Below are 21,177 nucleotides of genomic sequence, written 5' to 3'. Positions count from 1 at the left end.
ATCTGTTTTAAGCAATCTGATAAATGGTGTCTAAAACTTTTAGCATATGTATCACTGAAGATTCTAGGCTGTCAATACTCCACATGTGTTATTTATCTTCAATTTCTCTGATACCTGGTTTGTCATCTACATTCATTCCAAAACCTAACAGATCATCAGACAATTCCAAGAGGCCAGCAGATACTTGCTAATAAGATATTGCAGGTTATCACAGTTGCAGAGTACAATTTTAAGCTAAACCACATCAGTCGGTGTTTCTAACCTCCAGGAACATGATCTGAAGGCTCCCCAGCCTTTTAAAGAAAGTCTTTTCATGGCTATCAATCTTTTAATTACCTTCTGCTTTGGAACTGTGATCACCCAAATATATACAAAATTTTGGAACAGCATATTGCTGAATCTCAAGGAGGCATTTCAGTAATTTTAAACTAAAAGATGCTAAAAATAAGGAAAATTTAATTTAAAAGAAATAAAGCGGTTTTCAGATGTAAGAAAAAAGCCACAAGGAATTAGTAATGAGTTATCTCCTTTAACCTAATGACATTAAAATATGTAACAAAAATAAGCATAATTTAATTTTCTATAGGAAACTAGTCTCATCCACACAGTTGGTAAGAGAGCATTTAAGGGGAAATTTTAATTTCTCTCTCTCAATGTTTGAAGAAATATTGTACATAATTAACTTGAAACTTACTGAGTATTATTTTCAAACATGCAACAGAAATAAGGTACTGTGCAGCTAATTTCAGATTTAATGCTGGAAAGTGTGTGTTACTGAAAACAGAATTTCATCCTTTGAATCCATGCAGTCTCTTCAGTAAACTTCAAAAATAAAATAAAAGACTTACAAAGTAAATCAATTCCAAACTGATGTTGTGAAATATGTTCAAAAATTGATGTCAAGATCGGTAACAATGCTACCGTAGTATAATTGATATTCTGTGAAACACCTTTGATTTGTGTTCGTGAATGGGTAAATTTTCCAAGTTTAAGATTTTCTGAAGTTTTTTCCAGGTCTTCAGCTGCATTTTCAAAAAAGGCACGCAATCCAGCTTTAACAAGCTCAGATCCTGATTTCATAACAGTTCTGAAAAATAGTAAGGGAAAAATATTAACTTTGCATTGATCTTTAGTAGTTGTATAGATATATATGTACATGTTAGTTACATTCTATCAGTCTCTCAAGATACACAGATGTATCAGTGAACTTTACATTATGAACTGAAAAGGACAGTAACATCTACACAGCAGTATAAGCAACAAATAGCTTGGAGTATTTAATATAAAATAATGGCAACACAGAACTTGCTTCCTTAGTCTGTCTTTCCAGTTTTTGTGATCTGCTTTCAAATAAGACAATGCCTTCTCAGTGAATGTCATAGGTGGTGAGAAAGCTCCTCCGTATAATATGCTCAAGAATAAGAACTCTTAATCCCTAAATTTTTATGGGAGTGACAGTAACTAGGTATTCAAGTCAGGATACATGCTTACTTATCTTCAAAGCACCCTAAAACTAGAAAATGCAACTGCAATACCAGCATCACAGTGCCATTCCTTAATGTTTTGTGCACTTATTCTTAACTTATTCTTAACTTAGTGTTCTTATTCACAGTGAGTTCATTGTCAGGCTGCTGCATAATGTAACCAGGCCAGAAAACAGCTCAAATTAGAAAACTATCCTGGACTGTGTTTTAATCTACATAAGCATTTCAATGGTAGACAGTAAAAGTTAGCAAATGTACCTATGCCCATATATTAATACATTCTGCATACTTCTAATGCCAGATTTTCCAATAGGCACTAAACTGTCTCAATATCTACAGGTATGAATACTTGCAGTCCCAAAGTTTATGTCATTTATATCTCCCAATAAAGTCTTCAAATGCCCTTGGACAGGGTGACAAAAGGTTTTGATGTTTTAATGACAGGCATTGAACAGAAAAATGTAGATGAAACCCTTTAGATGAAATCTGCTAATATGGAGGTCAATATCTGAATTATTGATACTGCTAATATCACTACTTACAAATAAGGAATAAAAAAAATACAGAAACAATCCAACTGCTCCTGAAAAGCTCTGCAACACCTACATAGTTTGTAGTTGGTACAAATGTTGCAAACTTACCGTGTGTCAAGAGACTGAGCTAAAATGTGCAGGCAGTTCACCATTGTAGCAGAATCACTACCTGGTTAGAAAGAGATACTATGAGAGCACAATAGTATAGAAAATGCAGGATAATCTAATGATCCAAAATGTCATTATTGGAGACGCACAGGTTAAACAAGACATGACATAAGTCTCCCACATTAGGTCACTGGCGGAAGAGTTAGGTCTGGTTCTAGAACTAACTTTCAATTTCTTAAGTCCATTTCCATACAAGAACTAAACAGAATAACTAGTGTCTACTTATGACTCATTTTCATCATTTGGCCCTGCAACATCCCGAACTTTGTATCTTGTAGTACCTACATTTCTTTTATCATTTTATTACCAATACCTTTGAAAAAGGTATGTTATTTTTCCCTGCATCCCCTAACCTATTGAGAAATTAATCTACTGGATTCAACAGCTGGGTGACATAAATCAAAACAATTAGTGTAAGATGACTTTGGAAAAGCTAAAAGTAACTGCAAAGGCATGAGATTTTTTTTAAAGGTGTCTGAAAATCCTAGAAGCTGCTATTTCTTCCTGCTCCAACACTTTACATATTCGGTTAGTAAATAAACTGTTAGCTTCAGAGCCATGTTCAATGTACTCACTAATTGTACTGGAAGTTTATGCATCATTTTATGGAATTTTGCCTATAGCTTGCGAAAAGCTTCAGGCAAAATAGAAGCAATGGTTATACACTCTTTATATTTTCAACTTTATCAAGATCTTTCTTAGCGACTTACCAAAAAGTGAGATCCTATGTCTAACAAGAGCAGCTAGTTTGCAGAACAGGCTAAAGTAGAAAAGAACAGAAAGAGCAAGACAAGACAAGACAAAGATTAAAGATTTATTTAGAATATGAGGTAAACGGTAGTAGGAATATGAAAGAGAGAACACAACATAGTTTCTGGAAAGTGTATTTTGAATCATACATGATGATAACAGTCAGTCAAATAACTGCTTTAAGCAGAATAACTTTTTGAAGCTTCTGAATTCTCTCATTTTCAAAGCTTCACTACTTGAGAGATGACTTGAAATGGGAAACTTTCTTTTGATTACAGTGGTTTCCAACTATGGCATATTATATGGTTGAGTCATTCTTTATGGCTATTATTTCTGAATAAGAAATTTTTTTGGTAAGAACAAGAAAAACTGAGTAACATGGTAGTGTTTTACTTGGCATTCTGCAACAAATGAAGGTTACAAATCTTCATACTATTTAAAACTATTTGTGAAGATAACCTTTGTAAATAAATAAATCTGTGTTTAGCCACTGCTGATAAGATGAATCCTGAAATGTATACAGACTAGAAGAGCACGTATGTCAGAAACTTGCATATCTAACCTATCTGTCAAAATAATAGGATAATTAAGAGAAAGGAAAAATTACGAACTCTCTAAAGATTAAAGGGACTCCTTTAACTTCTGAAAGCAAAGACAACACGGCAGACTTGTTTATCATCTGTGCTGTACTTTACAAACGGAATTAGGATGTAACAAAATGAAGCAAATATACCTTAGTACTTAGTAGGGTCTCTTACTAACAACAGATTGTCATTGTTATCTTCACAATAGTAAGGAAATACTATACTTCCTGTAAGATGAAAATAACTGACAGTCATTTTTCTCAATGAAGAATGGACAAAGAAGTATAAGATATTTCTGAATTTATAATAGCAGATATGCAGGCCAGACATCTAACTTTGTTCATGTGCCTTCATAAAGGTGTTTTGTACAACCCTAGTAAGCGTCTTTCTACCTTTATTAAGCTGACTGGACTGGCTTTAGGGAAGTAATAGGAGTATTCAAAGAGGAACCATGAAATTGAAATGAAATTGAAATGAAATGAAATTGAAATGAAATGAAATTGAAATGAAATGAAATTGAAATGAAATTGAAATGAAATGAAATTGAAATGAAATGAAATTGAAATGAAATGAAATTGAAATGAAATGAAGTGAAACTTCAGTCCTCCTGAATCTGAGCTGACTTCCCCAGCTACTGGAGGACCACCTTGCACATTTGTATATAATATATCTGAAAGCTCATAAAGCAGACTTTTAGGGACTTAACACTCACTCTTATGGGCAACTGCTATATAAGGACTACCATCCGCCTAGAAGATGGAAACCAAAGGGTAACAATAATTTAAAGAAATGCAAAAATACTTTGGAAGATAAACTGAAGAATGGAATCTAGGAAGTTCAGTGCTAGGCCTGATCTTATGTAACAATGAGTAAGTAACCTTTATTTTCAAATTTTATATCTACTCTTCTGTTGGAAAAAGTAGTTGACTCTGGTCAACATGGTGAAGGAAAGCTAAAGAAATTTGAGAAAGACAGATAAAGTAAGAAAGCATGAGAGTAAAATACAGTTTGAAAGATTATGATACAAAATTTCCCAAAGAAAATAACTGGCAGCACACCTTTAAGAGGGAGAAAAAAATTGGCAACAAAAATATTAGATGACAGTCATCATTAAAAACAAATTAAATATTAATTTTTAAATGTTAATTGCAGAAAAATGCAATTCATATTTTTGTAAAGGCAACACATTATAAATTAAAAGGCAACTGTCTCTTTTAATTGAGTTTTCTAGAATAACTTTGAGTCAAATAGCTGATTCCAACCAAATCTGAAACAGTACAGACATCTAAAAATTATTAAATTCCACCAATTTTTGTGCAGGGGCAGAAGTAATTTTGTAGAGAAGGGAGAATCCATAATTGCCCCTAAAAAGCTCCATCATGGTATTTTCACATTTTTTGATGTCTGAAAATTTAAATGTGAGACCATTTAAATGACCCATCAGTGGGATAAGCTTCAACCAGAAACTGCCATCAACAATGAAACACAAACCCATCAGAAACTAAGTTTTATTAGTTCCATTGCTCACGGAATCATTTATTAATGTTTTTGATGTTAGCATCCACAATTATATATTGTAATACATATAATTAGTATATAGACTTAATTCTTTAATTATATATTAAAGAATACTCAAATGAGCAATTCTATTCACTCACTGCCATTCTGATACAGAATAAACTATTCACTTTCTATCTGAGGAAACTGAGCTTTTGAATTATTTTTAATCTAAGAAGAGACCTTTAATTATCTATATAGAACCCTCTTGTGTATATCTTAATTTTCTACTTACCTTGCTACCATTTCCTTTTCCTTATTTGATGCATATCCACTGCTACTGAGTGTTTTTGTTGGAGAAGACAGGAAGTAGAGGCAGTGATTTGTAAAGTACTGATCAACTAATGGTAAAAGAACCTAAGAAATACAGATACAAAATGTATTTTTCACAGAGCACAATGGTAATTGTAGCAACAATGCTCTGATTGGTCACAGTTCACTCAAAGAATTTTAGAAGTTCTGTAACAGTTGTATTTTCTCATTTCAGACACAAAGTCATGTAAATTAAAACCTTAAGTCTTACAATTTTACTTAAAAGTTACGTAAATAATAAACAGAGTTACATAGATCTATCTATTTTGGATCTAATATTGCAGGCTTACTCTTCTCACATTCAACAGTGATAAATATCACTGAACTAAGAGGACTCTTCCTCTCCTCTATTTACATAACTGTCCAGTATAGATATGAAGGGAGAGGGCTTTTTTTTTTTTTTTAAGATCCTAAATTAAATCCTAAATGTTCCTTACTTCAAATCTGATTATTGACAACATTCTTCTTATTAGGTACACAAATGTGTATGACATTACTATGCACAGGAATACTTCTTCCTGTTAATTAAATGATACTATGCACTTCAGTGATATATCAAGGCAAAAATTTTCAGAAATAATTTATATGTTCAGTGAGAGTATTTAATTTCATGTAATAAACAAGCTGCCTTTTAATTTCTATGTACCTTCTCATGTAGAAGCAGATATATTGAAATATTTTGAAGTATTTGAATCTAGCAAATATATTGAAATATTTTTGAAGATATTTTCAAATATTTGTTAACAACATTTAATTGATTACTTACCATGAAAAAAATGGGAAAGATATATTTCTATTACCTGAAAAGCAGTCTAACATTATAAATTTCCCTGTTCTGTATAATGGAATGTATATGTACATTAGTTGAAATACTAAATCACTCACTTTGGCAAAGAACTTTATTTCTTGGTCATGTGGAGATTTTTCAGTTTTTCCACTGGTTACAATGGCTTCTGCAAGGATACAATCAAGGTAGACATGAATAAGAAGTAGTCTAATAATAAATAACACAATAGCTCTTTGATATAGCCTTGCAAACTTAGTTTTGTTGAAATACAAATGAAATAGCAGAAACAGTTTAGCTAGTTACAGATGTCCAAGAATTCAATCTGCAAATTAAAAGACAGAATTTAAGTTTCTTAAATGCAATAAAAATAGTGGCTGCTATAAATTTAAACATATCAATCCAAATATTTAAGTATCAACAATTTTAATTATTTTCAAAATAAAATCTGCAGCTTACCCAAATGCGCAATAAACTCTTGAGCAGAATCAACGTATTTTAAAATTTTCTTCAGAAACTTAAAGGCAAACCTCTTTTCCATGGATGAAGCATCCAACTCCATGTCATTCAGACCCCTGTTTTAGAAAACATTAAGATAAATAGCACTGATGATGACAGTAGTACAAATGATGACAGTACTATGAAGCATTCCATTCCTTATTATCTTTTAATTATGGTAAATTTTCATAAGAAGGAGAAAATGACCTTCCATAGCAACTCTTAGTTATCAACTACACAGCAAGAAATGTTAAAATCAGTTCATGTTTCTTTGAGAGGTATAATAGCTTTGGATTAAAGTATCGAAAATATATGGATTTTAGGATAAGAACTTCAGAGAGCTATCTTACTGCACAAATGAAGCCATGGTACCTTTGAAACTAACAAAGCAATGCATTGGCCACTCAATTTCTACTGCTGGCAAATTAAAGAGCCAAATGTTTAGGAAGACAGCAATTACAGCTTTACAAAATCAGTCTAAGTACTGCACTTCATTTCATTACTCACTATTCATCTTCATTTTTGCCCTTGAATTTTATGAAAGACTGAAGTCAAAATGACTTAAGCTACTAAATGAAAACCTAAATGCAAGTAACAAACTACTATACTATTCAAAGTATTTGAAAAATTTCAACAGTATGTGATACTTTCTAAAGAGGCATGTATTATTTATTCTTTGAGATAAATTCATGACCTAAGTCATGACTGGTGCATGCACAATATTAAAGAGGAATAAAAACGTGTGTGGTTGGCTGTGCCTAGATTTAAAATATTAGATTTTATTTTAGCTACAAATGAAACCTACCTCACTGAAATTCTAAAATTCTTTAGGATCACAGAAAAATTTATGTTGGAAGAAACCTCTGAAAGTCATCTGATCCAAGTCCCATCTCAAAGCAAAGCCAAATCCAAAGTTAGATCAGATTGCTCAGAACCTTGTCCAATAATGTAGAGTATCTTCATGGATTGACATCTCATAATGATTTTGGAGAGCCTACTATAATGTTTGGCCACCCTCACTGTGAAAAAATAAGGGTGAAATTTTTTCATATATCTAACTGGAATTTCCCTTGTAACTACTTGTTACTTTTGAGGAGATCGTGTTTGACCTCATTATCTCTATAACCTTGCATTAAGTAGTTGAAGACAATGGTAAAATCCCATTGTATCCTTCTGTTTTAATACTGAAAAAAATCTAGCCTCTCCTCAGAGTCTCTCCTGGCATGACATGTATGCCAATCCCCACAGCATCTTGGTGGCCTTCCACTTGATTAACTCTTTTGTCAATGTCTTCCTTAGCGGTAGTGAACCAAAACCTGAACAACATACTCCTGATACAGTCTCATGATCACAAAATGGAAGGAGAAAAAAATCACCTCCATCAACCTTGCAGACTACACTTACTAATACAACCTAGTATGCAGTCAGCCTTCATCATCACAAGGACACACTCCTGATTCACGTTCAACTTGCAGAATTCAAAGTGCTTTTCTGCATAGATGCTGTCAGGCTCCATTTCCCTATTCCTGGAGTTATTCCATCCCAGGTATAGGACTTTGCATGTACCTTTGCTCAGCCTCACAGGAGTTCTGTCAGCCCATTTCTCCAGCCCATCAAAGGTCCTCTGAAAGGCAGCCAAACTCTCCAATTTATTGCTAAGGGTTCATTTCACAAAATTGCTAAGGATGCATTCTGTCTCATCATCCAGGATGTGAACAGTGATTTTTTTTCTTTTTCTTTTTGAAGTCACATAACTCTATAGATTTTTAATTTATTCTGTTTTCAAACATACTTGTTTTTACAAGTCATTAATTCTTTCTCCTTTGTTTCCTTGAGGTTTTCTTGTACATTTGTTTGTTTAGTTTGCAGCATCTTCACATTCTCTTTATTCCAACATTAAGAGGACTAAACTATACTTGAGATTTTCAGTTGATAGATGGTGGCCTACACCCAGGACATCTAACTGGCTTGCCAAGTGAGGAAGTAACTGAGTAATAGTAGGGGAAACCTCTGGTTACCCATAACTACTTCATTTGCTTCTGTACAAATTCTTCAAATAGTAGTAGATAGGAAGACTCTCCCTTTCTCATTTAGAGAAAATGACCTGGCTAAAGGAGATGCAGAGTCTACAGAGCGGTTGAACAGTGTGTCAGAAGTAGGGAAGAAGTGAGGAACGGGCAGTTTGTGGCACTGAGGCAAAAGCAAGAAAGGAACAAGAAAGCAGGAAAGTTGCTGGACTCACTGTTGTGGTATGGAGGAAATGATCATTTGTCCTGAGATTCCTTAGCACTGGTGTAGCAGTAAATTAGGGAGAATAAATGGAAGATTAGACTAACAGTTGAAAAACAGCTATGAGGTGAATCCGAGGAGAAAAGTAATTCTGTGGGAGAAGGCTGATGCAGCAGAAATTTTAACAACAAAACCATCTAATACTAAAGTGTATATTCCTGACCATGTCAGAACATGGTCAGAACATGGGTAAGAGGAGAGGAACAGTTATAGTCTGGGGGAACAGAACCAGCGAACCAAGGACTACGTTCCAATCCCATTTTACACATAAACACAAAAGGACTCTAACCTCCCATCTTACAGTTTCATTTGAAAAAAAAAATCCTTTTGAAGAGTCATAGTTTATATACTTTTATGACCTCCTGTTAATTGATATATCACACGTGTAATCAAATGATTCAGTATGTATTAACAGGTATGTATGGTTGACAGGCATCTCCTGCTGCCTCACTCTCACAGAGGATAATGCAAGTATTTATCTGTATTTTCAGTGAGATCACTGTAAATATTCTCTTTTTGAGTTTATAGTAAGCCATGGTTGCTAAAAGATTACATGTACTTTCCTAAATATTGAAAGACATTAGTAGTTCTGTTAAATAACAAAGGCAACATCAAAAGAACTTGTAGAGGTTTAAAGATGATTAACAAAATACCGTGTTGTTTCTAACATATACTTGAGAAGGCCCGAGAGATTTATCTGTATGTCATAAACACTCAAAAGTGCTTCCAAAGTGTTCTCAACAAAGAAAGAGGAACAAAAATCAAAACAGAGGCAGATGGTATATGTAAAGTACACACACTGTGCCGCTTATATGTTTCCAATTATAAAGAATTTCTATGTTTTAATGATTAGTCCAACGTTTTTAAGAATGATACTCTGGAAATGTGATAACTGCAATCAGTACCTCAAAAGATTTTATATATCTACTTAAAATATGCACATATTCATCTGAAGAAAACACTGAGAAGAGGATAATCTTGATAATCTTCACCCTGATATAGACAGTTACTGCAAACTGTTTGCCCATAGCCCACCAGAAGAGTTTGAACAGGCATTTTCAAGTTGACTTGTCCCATCAGTTAACACCGAAAACATTGTTTTCCTAACCTGAACAGATGCAGCTCCAAAGAGATATTAAAACTAATATTTGAGCAATTCCATTGGTGTTTCAAAGGACCATTCATTTGCAGGAACCAAACCTGCTTTTCTTATTCCATGGCTCTTAAGCGATTATTAAGCAAAAAATGGTTGATGGCATACCTACATTTTGGTTTCAGGCTGAGAGCCTACATATATGGCAGGAAGGAATTTTTCTCTGCAGTGATGCAGAAATGTGTATTTAGAGCCATCTTCTGCTATCTTAAGAAATGTTATTAATTGTTGAAGCCAACAAAGTTACATTTTGCAAATCCTAATAATTAATTTGTATAAATTTCTGAGTGTATAATTTCACTAGAGACACAGACTCGAAAAGCAGAAATAAATGAAAATAAGTGAGAGCTGACTCTGCATGTACAGAAAAATTTGTTCACTAATAGTTTAGTTTACAAAAATGCTTAAAGCCAGCAAAATTGCAGTTTCCTATGTGCTCAGCTGTTTCACATACAATAAAAGATGATACTTATAGTATAGTAACTCACAATTCCGTCATATAAAGCCAAAAATACAGTATAATAAGTTATTTTAATTTCATTGACAGTGTATGTCTCCACAGGCCAGTTTACTTCCAGACATAGCAATTCAAGTTAGAGTACAACTAATTAAATCTGTGCTTCTGCTTGAGAAGTTAAGGATGAAATGCCCACAAAAGAGCCACTTTGTCTTACTGCTTCACAGAATTCAAACCAACATCTTTCTTAAAAACCGGACTAAAAAGCACTTTTACATAGAGGTGTTTCAGTATTGGACGTCAGATTTATTTTCCCATGATCCTCACTGACACTGCTGGCTGCTAATTTAGAAGTTTTGAATCATCTGCTTGTTTAATTACACTACTGATGCATTTTGTATTTACTATGATCACATACTAAAAATGTAACCTGGTTACACTATTTCAGAACGGTCTTTCTGAACATAAAAATAACAAGGACTCTGATTTACAGCAGATATGTCAAATGGTAATTATGTTAATAAATAACAGACTGCAGTGAGATAAGGACAGTCATCTGTGCACTGAATATACGCAAGTATCTGAAAAAAATGTGCAACTTACCGAGATATGATTATACCATTGACTTGAAGGAATTTAAACAGCTCTTGTGCCTTTTCACGGTCTCGTGATTTCTCCTTGGCTGTCAACGTGTCGTAAGGTACCAATAAAGGATGACTACCTCCACCTTTAGTAAGTTGAAAGAACTGTAAGTTTCTACTGTAAGGTTTATTTTGCTTCAAGTACAAAAAGGAACTATTTGATTTTGATAGTCTCACACTGTCTTCTTTCAGACTGCTTCTTCTCCCTCATTTTCCTTGTCTTTTTTGTGTGGTTCATAGGACTCTGCTTACCTTTGCTTTCCAACTCCATTTTCTTCTTTTTGGCCCATATATTATGGTAGTTTTCTGCCATTACCTCAACCATTCCCTACATTACCATCAGAAAAAACAAGATGCAAAATTAAAAGCTGACAATTAAAAATTCTGTAATTCTACATAGTTTTACAGTCTTGAGTGAAGTCTACACTCTTGTGGTAAAGAAACATCACAGTTAAGCATCATTTCTATGTTCAGCCGTTCTTTGAAGTCAGCATAGGCACAGGATGCATATATATCACATGCTATTTACAGCCCCTTCCCTAGCTTCATGATAACTTTTTCTAGGAACTCAGGAAGCATCAATAGGATAAACAGTATAAATCTCTTCCTATTATTTCTGTAAATAGTAGGGTATGCACCTTTCTACAACAGCATATTACAACCACAGTCACAAATGCACTCATAAAATCTGACAAAATTCAACTTATTAATAATAAAAATCAAATCTATTAATTCTTTTCAGCACAACATATGCAAAATGCAAATACAAACCTGAAGCTCCCTAGAAAGCACCACATTAGAGAGATCAAGTGGTGCTGGGCTATACCCATTTCCCTGTGGGAAAAAAGAGAATTATTTTCAGATAGAAGTATTTCAGATAAAAGAATCAAATACTCATACTGCATCTCTGTTGTTGATCTGATTAGAGTAACACCATTCACATTTTCAAACTTTCTTGTAGAAACTGTGTTCACCTTTTGTTTTGCAACGTGCTGAAGACACACAAAATTATTAACAGAATACATCTGCTGATGTGGAAATAAGAAGGTTGCTGCAGATACTTAGATCTCTCTATTCTCAACAGATGGCAAGCTGCTAAGAACTATGCTTTTCAGCCTAAGAGAGAAGACCAGTCATGAGGCATACAATATGTGCCTTCAAAACATGACAGAACAGTGTGTCAGCAGCCTGAATGAATATACTAAAGACATCACAACAAAAAGTTAAAATAGGTTATTGTCTCATGGAATCTACAGACTAAGAAAAAGGAGGAGTGTGATATATTTATGCAGTCTTTAAATGTTTAAAGTGTGAAAGCTCCAGTGCAACAAACCTATTAGGCACATGTTAAATGCGAACGGTCACATATAAATCAGTGATTTCAGTCGCGTACTGAAGTTAAACATGTGCTGAAATCCTCTACTCAATCATGTGTTTATCGTGTATCTTCTTGGGCAAGAAGGCCCAACTGCAGAACAGGTTCAACTGGCTGGAAGCAGAGATGTCGGAGACAGAAAGACTCCCTGTAAGGGAGTGAAGTTTGCTGAAGAGATAAGAAATGCTGAAGTATTGCCTTGTAACAGAGTGCTCAGGGGCCGCTTTTGGTACGCAAAACTGGTGCTGGGGAATGAACTCAACACAGGCTTAAGGTGCCTGATGCTGATGTTCACAGGATCAGTGCTGGTGCAAGTGTATATAAGGAATCAGCTCGTGACACATCTTTGTACATTCCTTGCAGAACTGCTTATGGTGGTAGGACTCTGCCCAGTGCATTGCTCATTAAATCTCACTATATGTAAGCACAAATGTGTGTTTAATTCACTTCAATTGGTACTACAAAAATTCCCCAATTTTATCGTCTTAAAAGTTGTTGTCTTTTTGCAATCCCCTCTTTAGTGTCACTGCACAGTTTTTATTATAGTAAATTTAGTAAACATAAAATTTAGTAAATAGTAAATTATAGTAAACATAATTTTTATTATAGTAACATGACTTCCAATCTCAGAATTCTAACATTAAAAGTTTTTTTTCATTAAGAAGAATATATAATTAACATAATTTTGTATAATTTCTTAGTAAGTTAACAAACAAGCTTTTTGTTATCTAAATTTAAGTAATTCCACCTTACCTGGCTAGACTGAGATATGCTGCGGAGCTTTTCATTTTCACGCTGATGTATTATTGCTTCTCCTCCTTCCTTGGTCCTTTCTAGGCTCCATCCCATGGCCAACATGGTTTTCAGTGATTCTCTGGCAGGCCAACGATAAATTTCCTTTTCCTTTAAAAAAAAAAATGTAAAATTTCTCTGTATTTAGCAAGGAGCAAAAACTCAATAGAAATATTCTGTCCTTCTTTATAAATTCTCACATTCCACAAAAGTAAACAAAAATTGTATATCTGAAGACATGATATAGTTCTTCTTACACGAGAAAGAAGCTTTAAAATACTTTAAATTTTTTGCTTTTATTCTTAGTGGCATTTATTGCTGGGATACGTGTTACAAACTAACAGCGCTCAAGTGAGCTCTGGAGCAATAATGTAGTTTGTATCTGGAAACTTATTCATTGATTCCTCCAGCCCAAAATAATAAAAAATTGATGGCACTACAAGTGCTATGAAATTAGCTAGTCAACTACGTGCATTTGAATGCATCAGCACAAGGCCTTTTTTTAGTCTTCCTATATTTATATCCATTCACAGATATAGAACATTACTGATCTATACAGCTCTTCATATAAATACAGCCATCGATAAAAAAATTAGGGAACAGCCTGTATTCCAACACTCCTTTGAAGATTAAAGGTGTTCTAGAAAATCTGAAAAGTTGTGGCAAAGAAAATTCTGTCATATTAAGACTTCTCAAATCAACCTAATTAAAGTATTTAAGTTCTTACCCATAAATAAGAATTTTTATGACAGTTACTTAACATGACAGTTTTTATGGAAAAACCTGATTTTTAGGTTCAAAAGTTCTAATCTGAGACAATTCAGAAAATTCTCTTTGAACTGCTTTAATAACGACTCAGCCAACAATTCTTCAGCTCCTCTCCAAAGATTTCAAAGCAATTTACAAACCTTGGGAAATCAAACCTCTTAATTTTTGTCATCTCCATTTTCTGAACAGGAAAAGTGTGGTAAAGAGGGACAAATGTAATTGACTTATTTGCATCACCCAATGAATCATTGTAAAAATATGTAACAGAATTCAAATTCAGTTCACTGTTCTGACAACTAGAAGACATTCATGCCTAGTCAAGAAATTAAAATAAAAAATGCATTCAAAATAGTTTAAATGTTTTTCTCCATTTTCAACTGAAGCATCTCCTACGCTTTCTTTAAATTTTTCTACCATCTTTCTTGAAGACAAAATCGCCTTCAAATATGTTAAATTACACTTTCATCTAAAACCCAGGAGTTGCTGCCAGTCATTCCTCATCCATGAGGGCCTGAAAACCCTGTGCTATTGATACTTTGAATACAAATTGGCCCAGGCCTATGAAGACTGCCTAACTAGCAAATTATACAAGACTCTGTGTAAGATTAACTAAACAACCACTTTAGCATATAGATGTCGCTGTTCTTTACAGTTAAGAATTCTAGTTTGTCTCTCTTCCTTTTATAGCATATATTTGAAATGGACTTTAAAAAGTATGCAAATCAATCTACTTTGTATTAATGCAGATGAAATTTCCTCTATTACCTTTTCAGTTAAAGTTTTAAAAGGTCTTATTAATGGGTGAGTCTTCATATTTTCATCCAGTGAAACACCGTATTTCCATCCACTATTAGTCTGAAAAAAATAAGTGTACTGAAATAAGATGACAACATAGATGAGTAATGGCAAATTGGCCAGTTTAGTTTGTCATATTGAACTGCTAATCTACTTGAATAGCTACTCAGTGCCACAGAAATTTCTGTTAAAAGAATATGCATTGATCTGTGGATACACTGGAACAAAACGTGACCCAGACAGATTAGATGCTATCTGTGAGTAGTAGGTCTCATGCAACCAGTTCTGAGCCTAATATACATTGGCTCCTTTCAAATGGACTCATGCACTGAGACAATACTGGCTAAGGCAAAAAAGTGTCTCTGTTCCCTGGGAGGCTAAAGTCAGCAACACAGACAAGAAAACGTAATGTTAACAAATCAGGCACTAAAGAATGTAACTTTAATGAATCCCTTACCTTAAACAACATTAACTGAAATGTATTGTTTGAGATTAATGTGTGTATATTTACATATCCATATATACATGTATACATTTCTCTACAAATTTGCATACATAGCCCCACACATTAACAGAATTGTTATTTCTATATAACTGTTCTATAAAATTGCTATTAATTTTTTATTAATTGTTATAATAAATGACTTAACTCCACCTCTATGTTTTTCCTTGAGTGAAAGAGGTTTAAAATTCATACTTGGGTTGAACGAGTTACTCATATCCAAACACTTCAAACATAGTTATCAAAAACTGCAACAACTCCATCAAACTTTATTTTGCTCAAATTTAACTCTAAAGTTATATTTATTAACATTAAAATCTATTTGCAAAATGCAACACTAAAAAGGCCTTGATTAAATGTTTCACTGTAACACTAAAAAGATATAAAAAAAAAAAATCACTTAGTATGTATTGTCTTTTCTTATAGCTATTTTGAAGAAGTGAAACAGAAACACAACACAGTGACAGCACTTGGAACATTATAGAGGAAATCAATAAATAACAGCCACCTTAAAGCTAAGAAGAAAGAAAAGCTATAACTACATTTTCTGAAATGAAAAAAAGGACATTAGTCTTCCCAGGCACTCTCTTAGATCACAGAGCTGCTGCAGTAAAAATTGAATCTCTGACTCCCAGTCAAAAAGCATCATTAACAGGCAAAATGAAGCTAAGATCTATATATTCTTACTTAAACAACAACAAAAAAAAAAAAAAAAAAAAAAAAAAAGAGAGAGAAGAAAAGAAAACCCAAACCAAACCAAGTGCCCCTTTTTCATTCCCCTCAAATCTTTGTCCTAATAAATTCTGGCCACTTTGAAAAAGTGACAAATTTCAATGCGTTTTCTTGAGCAAAAGTTTCCTTGCACATGTCCCTAAAGAAATACGCAGACATTAATGCACTCCAAACAAGGGCCTATCAGTTAAACTGTCCAGTTTTTCTTTCAATATTCACCCCAGGTATTATTTACTAGTCCTTTTCTGACAGTTGCCAGTCTTAAAATAATTCCTACCTTATCAAAGGCCCATTTATCATGGGAATGTTCAGCATACTTGCTGACAATATACTCCAACTTTTCAGGAAGTACAAGGCTGTGAACAAAGGGGAGTATGGTCATTCACTCATAAGTTACTGCAGTCTGATTTATGAAAAAAGTGTCAGTATAATATAGCACTAATCAAAATGCTTCACCTCCAGATGAAGGCAAAACACTTGGCTTTGCAATTCCATTTTCTTTAGAAGAAATGCCACAAAACAAAGCAGAGCTATAATGGCATTTACAGGGAATCTTGAAATACATAACAGTTGCACTTATTAGCAACTGAAATCACAAGAAAAAAACAACCTGCTTCACCAAAACCTACAGGTATTTTTCTTGGTAATTCTTAATAAAGGATAATATTAGTATGGATGTTTCACACTGCATAATGATGGAGGCATAATACTTTAATAGCAAGAATCGACTAGTGATCCTCAGTTCTTGAATATGAAAGTATTAGAAATATGTATTTTAAAAGCACAAGATTACTAGGAAGGCCAAGTCTCTACGATCTGCTTATTTTGCCATATCAGGTTGCTACACATCAATTCTTAAAACTAAGTGAAGACTTCATAAAAACCAGGCAATAGGCCAGTTGAATCACTTACCAGATTTTGATGATCTTGTACCATTTTTCATAAGCACACTCTAACTAATGACAGTATCAAACGTATTACAGGTGTATATATCCCAAACATTTGAACTATTAGGTAATAGGGTACATAATGAGTATAGAATTTACTATGTACTCTGCAGATATAATGAGAAAATATTTAACATCTGTACAGTTCTGAGAAAAATATGTTTTATGTCTGGTAAACAGGATATGTTGCAGTGAAATGTTTGGCAGGAGGAAGCAAAAAGCCATACACTACTTCTGAAAGGTACTAATATCATTAAAAAGTCAGTCACCAGCCAACTTCCCCTACAGAGAAGAAAAAAATGTTAATAAGGAATAGCATTAAAATATTTAAGGAAAGGAAATCACTATGATTTATGTGACTCACTTTGCTGTGCTGACAGGTTTGGGATCAAAATTTCCTTCTGGATCCAGTGAAGTCTGCTTTTCCAAAGTTGACCTAATTCGTGTATCTAAATAATCAGGGGGCAAGGCACCAGCTATAGCACTTAGACAAGGCAAAGCCATTCGAAAGAGCTCTGGATCATACTTCTGCAGGAGAGATAGGAACTGGTTGGAAAATTCAATAGAAAAACATGCAAAATGTTAGTGAAAACCAAGCAGCCATATGTACAAATATTAGAAGATGCAAACAAACAGCAAAACATTTAAAAATTAAGCACAGAGCAAAATTATTGCCGCATGACGTCTATTTTTCTTGATATCAACTTGATACATTTTTAAGACTACTCAAATTAACATAAGAGTATGCTGACACCTGTGTAAGTATATCAATAGAAGTATGGCTCTTAAGCTTTCTTAGGGCCATTAAGGCCTACGTAGGAAGGGTCAAGGGTTGTTTGACTAGTTATAGAAGTACAATCACCTATAAAATACTGCCTTAGTTCTAAAATGACTAATTCCTATCTTAACTGCAGAAGCCATTGCCATTTCTCCTTCCTTTCCCCTAACCTATTTCATTTTAAATCATGCTTGTTAAAGGAAATTGTATTTTACTGTAGCAAAGTCAGTTCATTATTTTTCAAAATTGTCCTGCAAAGAGGTGAACTAGCACATTTGCTCTTCTAAATAGTCATTTTAGCTCTGGAGAAAACATAGAAATATGTGATATATAGAAATATAAGGTGGAATTACATTTGAAGAATCTATCCTTAGTAACTTGCTGTGAAACACATTCGAGGTCAATTGTTACACACTAAATTATAAAAAACATGTGCTAGAAGAAGTAGCAGCAGATCACTGTAGGCCAAGGTTCTCCTTCCAGCTCTCAAACAACATTCTTAGTATGCTTAGGGGGAAAAAAAAAAAAAAAAAAATCACTTGTCTATCTTTCAGATTCCCCATCTGTAAAATGGGCATAATCATATAGCTTTACAAGGCTTTAGAATCTACTGATGAACACTATGGTGCAAGAGTTTGATGCCATCATAATGTATTAAATAAAGTTTTACTCAGGTAGCACAGGCATCTTTTTGATGTTACGACACAGGCACCAATCAAGAATTTATAGGAAAAAAAATTTACACAGCAAAAATATTTCTCTTGCTTCATTGTTAGAAATAGAAAGACTATATGCTTCTATAAATCTGAATGACCACTTTGTGTCAAGAAAATGCTGAAGAACAATTTTAAGGTCCATTGAAAATACTTGGTGATAAAATCATATGTTTATATCACAGCAAGCAGAATGCCTAAAATTTTGAGGCTTTAACTTCCTCCGGTTTTCTTGCAACATTCTTTAGTATGTATGGCACAAACAAAAGAATTGAGATCACAGGATAAATTGCTTCCACTAAACAGCTGGAAGCCAGGAAAATACCAAACCTGTATATATCTCAGTACAAAACAGAATAATGGAGAATACTGTAGCTCAGCAGATTTACACAACTCTCCTTTCAATGGACTAACAACCATTTACAGATAAATGAAAATGCTATTATAAAGGACCACCAATATTGGCAGAAACATTCATCTTCATTTATCTGTAAAAAGCTAAGATGCACTAATTGGAAACATTTCATTGTGTCAGGCCGTCCTGACACTCTGCACTTGTGACAGCAGTTAGAGAGAGGTAAATGTCACTGAAGTCAAATACAAATAATGCTTAAAAAGCCATTTTAGAATACTGCAGAGACCATATTCATTTCCATACTATAAATCAGAATGCCGAGAGAAGCAATCATCTAAATCTGTTGATTAGAATTGGAACATAAATTCAGTGAGATGAAATGAAAAAAATCCCCATAGTGAGAACCTGATTTTAGAGCCCAATCAAGTACAGAAAGTATTTACTCAGTAAGGCATTTCTCCTATCAGAAATATAACTTTTTCTTACTCAGAGAAAAAAAAATGAGTAAGAGAAAAAATCCCAAGATCACACTTTGGAACAGGAAAATGGAAAAATGTTTATTTCTAAGAATGTCGCATCATATTTCTTAAGCTAGGCAATAACACAAAACTAACAAAATGCAAGTGTATGTTTGAAAGTAGACAATGTAAATTTACTGTGCATGCACCAACAATTTGACAAGCATATACATACATTTCTTAAAATTAAATTTATATCAGTAAAAAGTATTTTAAAAAGTTTAGTAGAGCTAGGATAAGAGAGGAGTCATCACTGACTTGTTAGTGCAGCACGGATTCTGCCTCATTACTAGTGTAAGGCTATATAGGTATATCAAGACAAAGATTTAACATTTCATTAGTTTGAAGAGAATCTTTCAAGATTCAGCATTCAATTTTTCATTAGAAAGTTACTTCATTAAAAGCACTCATTGCCATATCTTCCATATTAGGTGAAAGAATTGTTAAAATAGTAACTTTCTGCACTTGGCATGGCAAATTACCGTTGTAAGGCTTTTATAGTCATCCCATACTGTAATGTGAATTACAGTTATTACCTTATGAGACAAGGAATCAAATATTCCCCAGAAAAGTTTTTCAGTTAAATGTAATTCTTCTTCTGCTGCAATTCCATAGCTTCCCATTCCTGAAGGCAGACAATAATATTTCCAGCACTGCTCATAGTGATTTGTCAGAAGCTAGATTTTCAGGAAAACAAAAATGCACATAAAACACTGGTATTTAACAAAATAACATACTGGTTAGTGAAGTCTGAATTGCCAGTATCTGTTTAAACAGTTACATGAATATTATTATTTATTTCTGTCTCTTCATTTCTAATGGCTCATAAAAACGATCTTTTTTTCTTCTTTTTCTTTCTAGGAGAGCAGTAGAGTCCATGCTGTGAAAGCATAAAGCCTGTATTATCCCCAACTGCTGCTGTGGGATTCTCAGTGATGACAGTGAGTAGCAAAATTACAAAATTTCAGGACTGTCACCATCTGAGTACAGATTAGCTCACAGTATAAAAATAGAGACAATGATATGGGTATAAAACAGGACATGACAGATTCTGGTAAAAAGTTTTACAAATTCAAATTGATTTTACTTCTGTCATTTGTATTTGATGGCCTCAGTATTATTCAAAACATTGCAAAAGACACGTGCAGTACACCCTTTTAGCCGTGCCTGCTCAACTCTGGTAAAACCTATGGAAAGAACTATTGTACAGACAATCTGTAAAACACCGGTTAAAGAGCCAGCATACATGACTATTGGTGCACTTTCCACATCATTTCAAATTTCTACTGATCTCTTCTTTAGAACTAAAAATTCCTACCCCATGGGAAATTCTAAAATTTATTTTAGCATCAGACTAGAGTCTTGACATTTTAATTTTTCCTGCAATTCTGTTTAGGAAGGGAAAACAATAATAAAAAACCCAAATCAAACACTTGCTCTTCACCACACTTTTGCTCCAAAATTACAGATGCTCCAGAATATGCCTGTGAATCTGGCAGCTCTGCTTTAGAGTATGACAGAATTTCAATTCTGTCATAAAAAGACCTGCAGACTTAAGATCAGGCCCTTTTATCTCAACAGGAACAAGAGGCAAACTTGACAGAAAAATTCTAAATAAAAGTTATTTATCATCTCACAATTGTAATTCTCTATTTACAGAACAAGAAGACAGAAAAGAATTCAGATAAGCAA

General features: G+C 33.7%; 1 protein-coding gene across 1 annotated transcript in view; it reads right to left on the bottom strand.

Annotated features, from left to right (window-relative positions):
- RYR3 (ryanodine receptor 3) overlaps window positions 1-21,177 on the bottom strand; it is a gene marked incomplete at its 5' end in the record, with an annotated part of 249,795 nt that overhangs the window by 57,855 nt on the left and 170,763 nt on the right. Inside the window, 14 exons of the mRNA XM_082318667.1 lie at window positions 849-1,087; window positions 2,126-2,186; window positions 2,896-2,945; window positions 5,312-5,433; window positions 6,274-6,341; window positions 6,632-6,747; window positions 11,173-11,296; window positions 11,463-11,538; window positions 11,982-12,044; window positions 13,339-13,488; window positions 14,911-15,000; window positions 16,452-16,530; window positions 17,486-17,649; window positions 20,022-20,162. Of these exons, the coding sequence (XP_082174793.1) occupies window positions 849-1,087; window positions 2,126-2,186; window positions 2,896-2,945; window positions 5,312-5,433; window positions 6,274-6,341; window positions 6,632-6,747; window positions 11,173-11,296; window positions 11,463-11,538; window positions 11,982-12,044; window positions 13,339-13,488; window positions 14,911-15,000; window positions 16,452-16,530; window positions 17,486-17,649; window positions 20,022-20,162 (1,543 nt within the window). The remainder of the gene's footprint in view (window positions 1-848; window positions 1,088-2,125; window positions 2,187-2,895; window positions 2,946-5,311; window positions 5,434-6,273; window positions 6,342-6,631; window positions 6,748-11,172; window positions 11,297-11,462; window positions 11,539-11,981; window positions 12,045-13,338; window positions 13,489-14,910; window positions 15,001-16,451; window positions 16,531-17,485; window positions 17,650-20,021; window positions 20,163-21,177) is intronic.

Source organism: Platalea leucorodia, assembly GCF_965183815.1.
Source record: "Platalea leucorodia genome assembly, chromosome: 7".
Classification (NCBI taxonomy): Eukaryota; Metazoa; Chordata; class Aves; order Pelecaniformes; family Threskiornithidae; genus Platalea; species Platalea leucorodia.
This window is presented reverse-complemented; position numbering and strand designations above follow the sequence as displayed.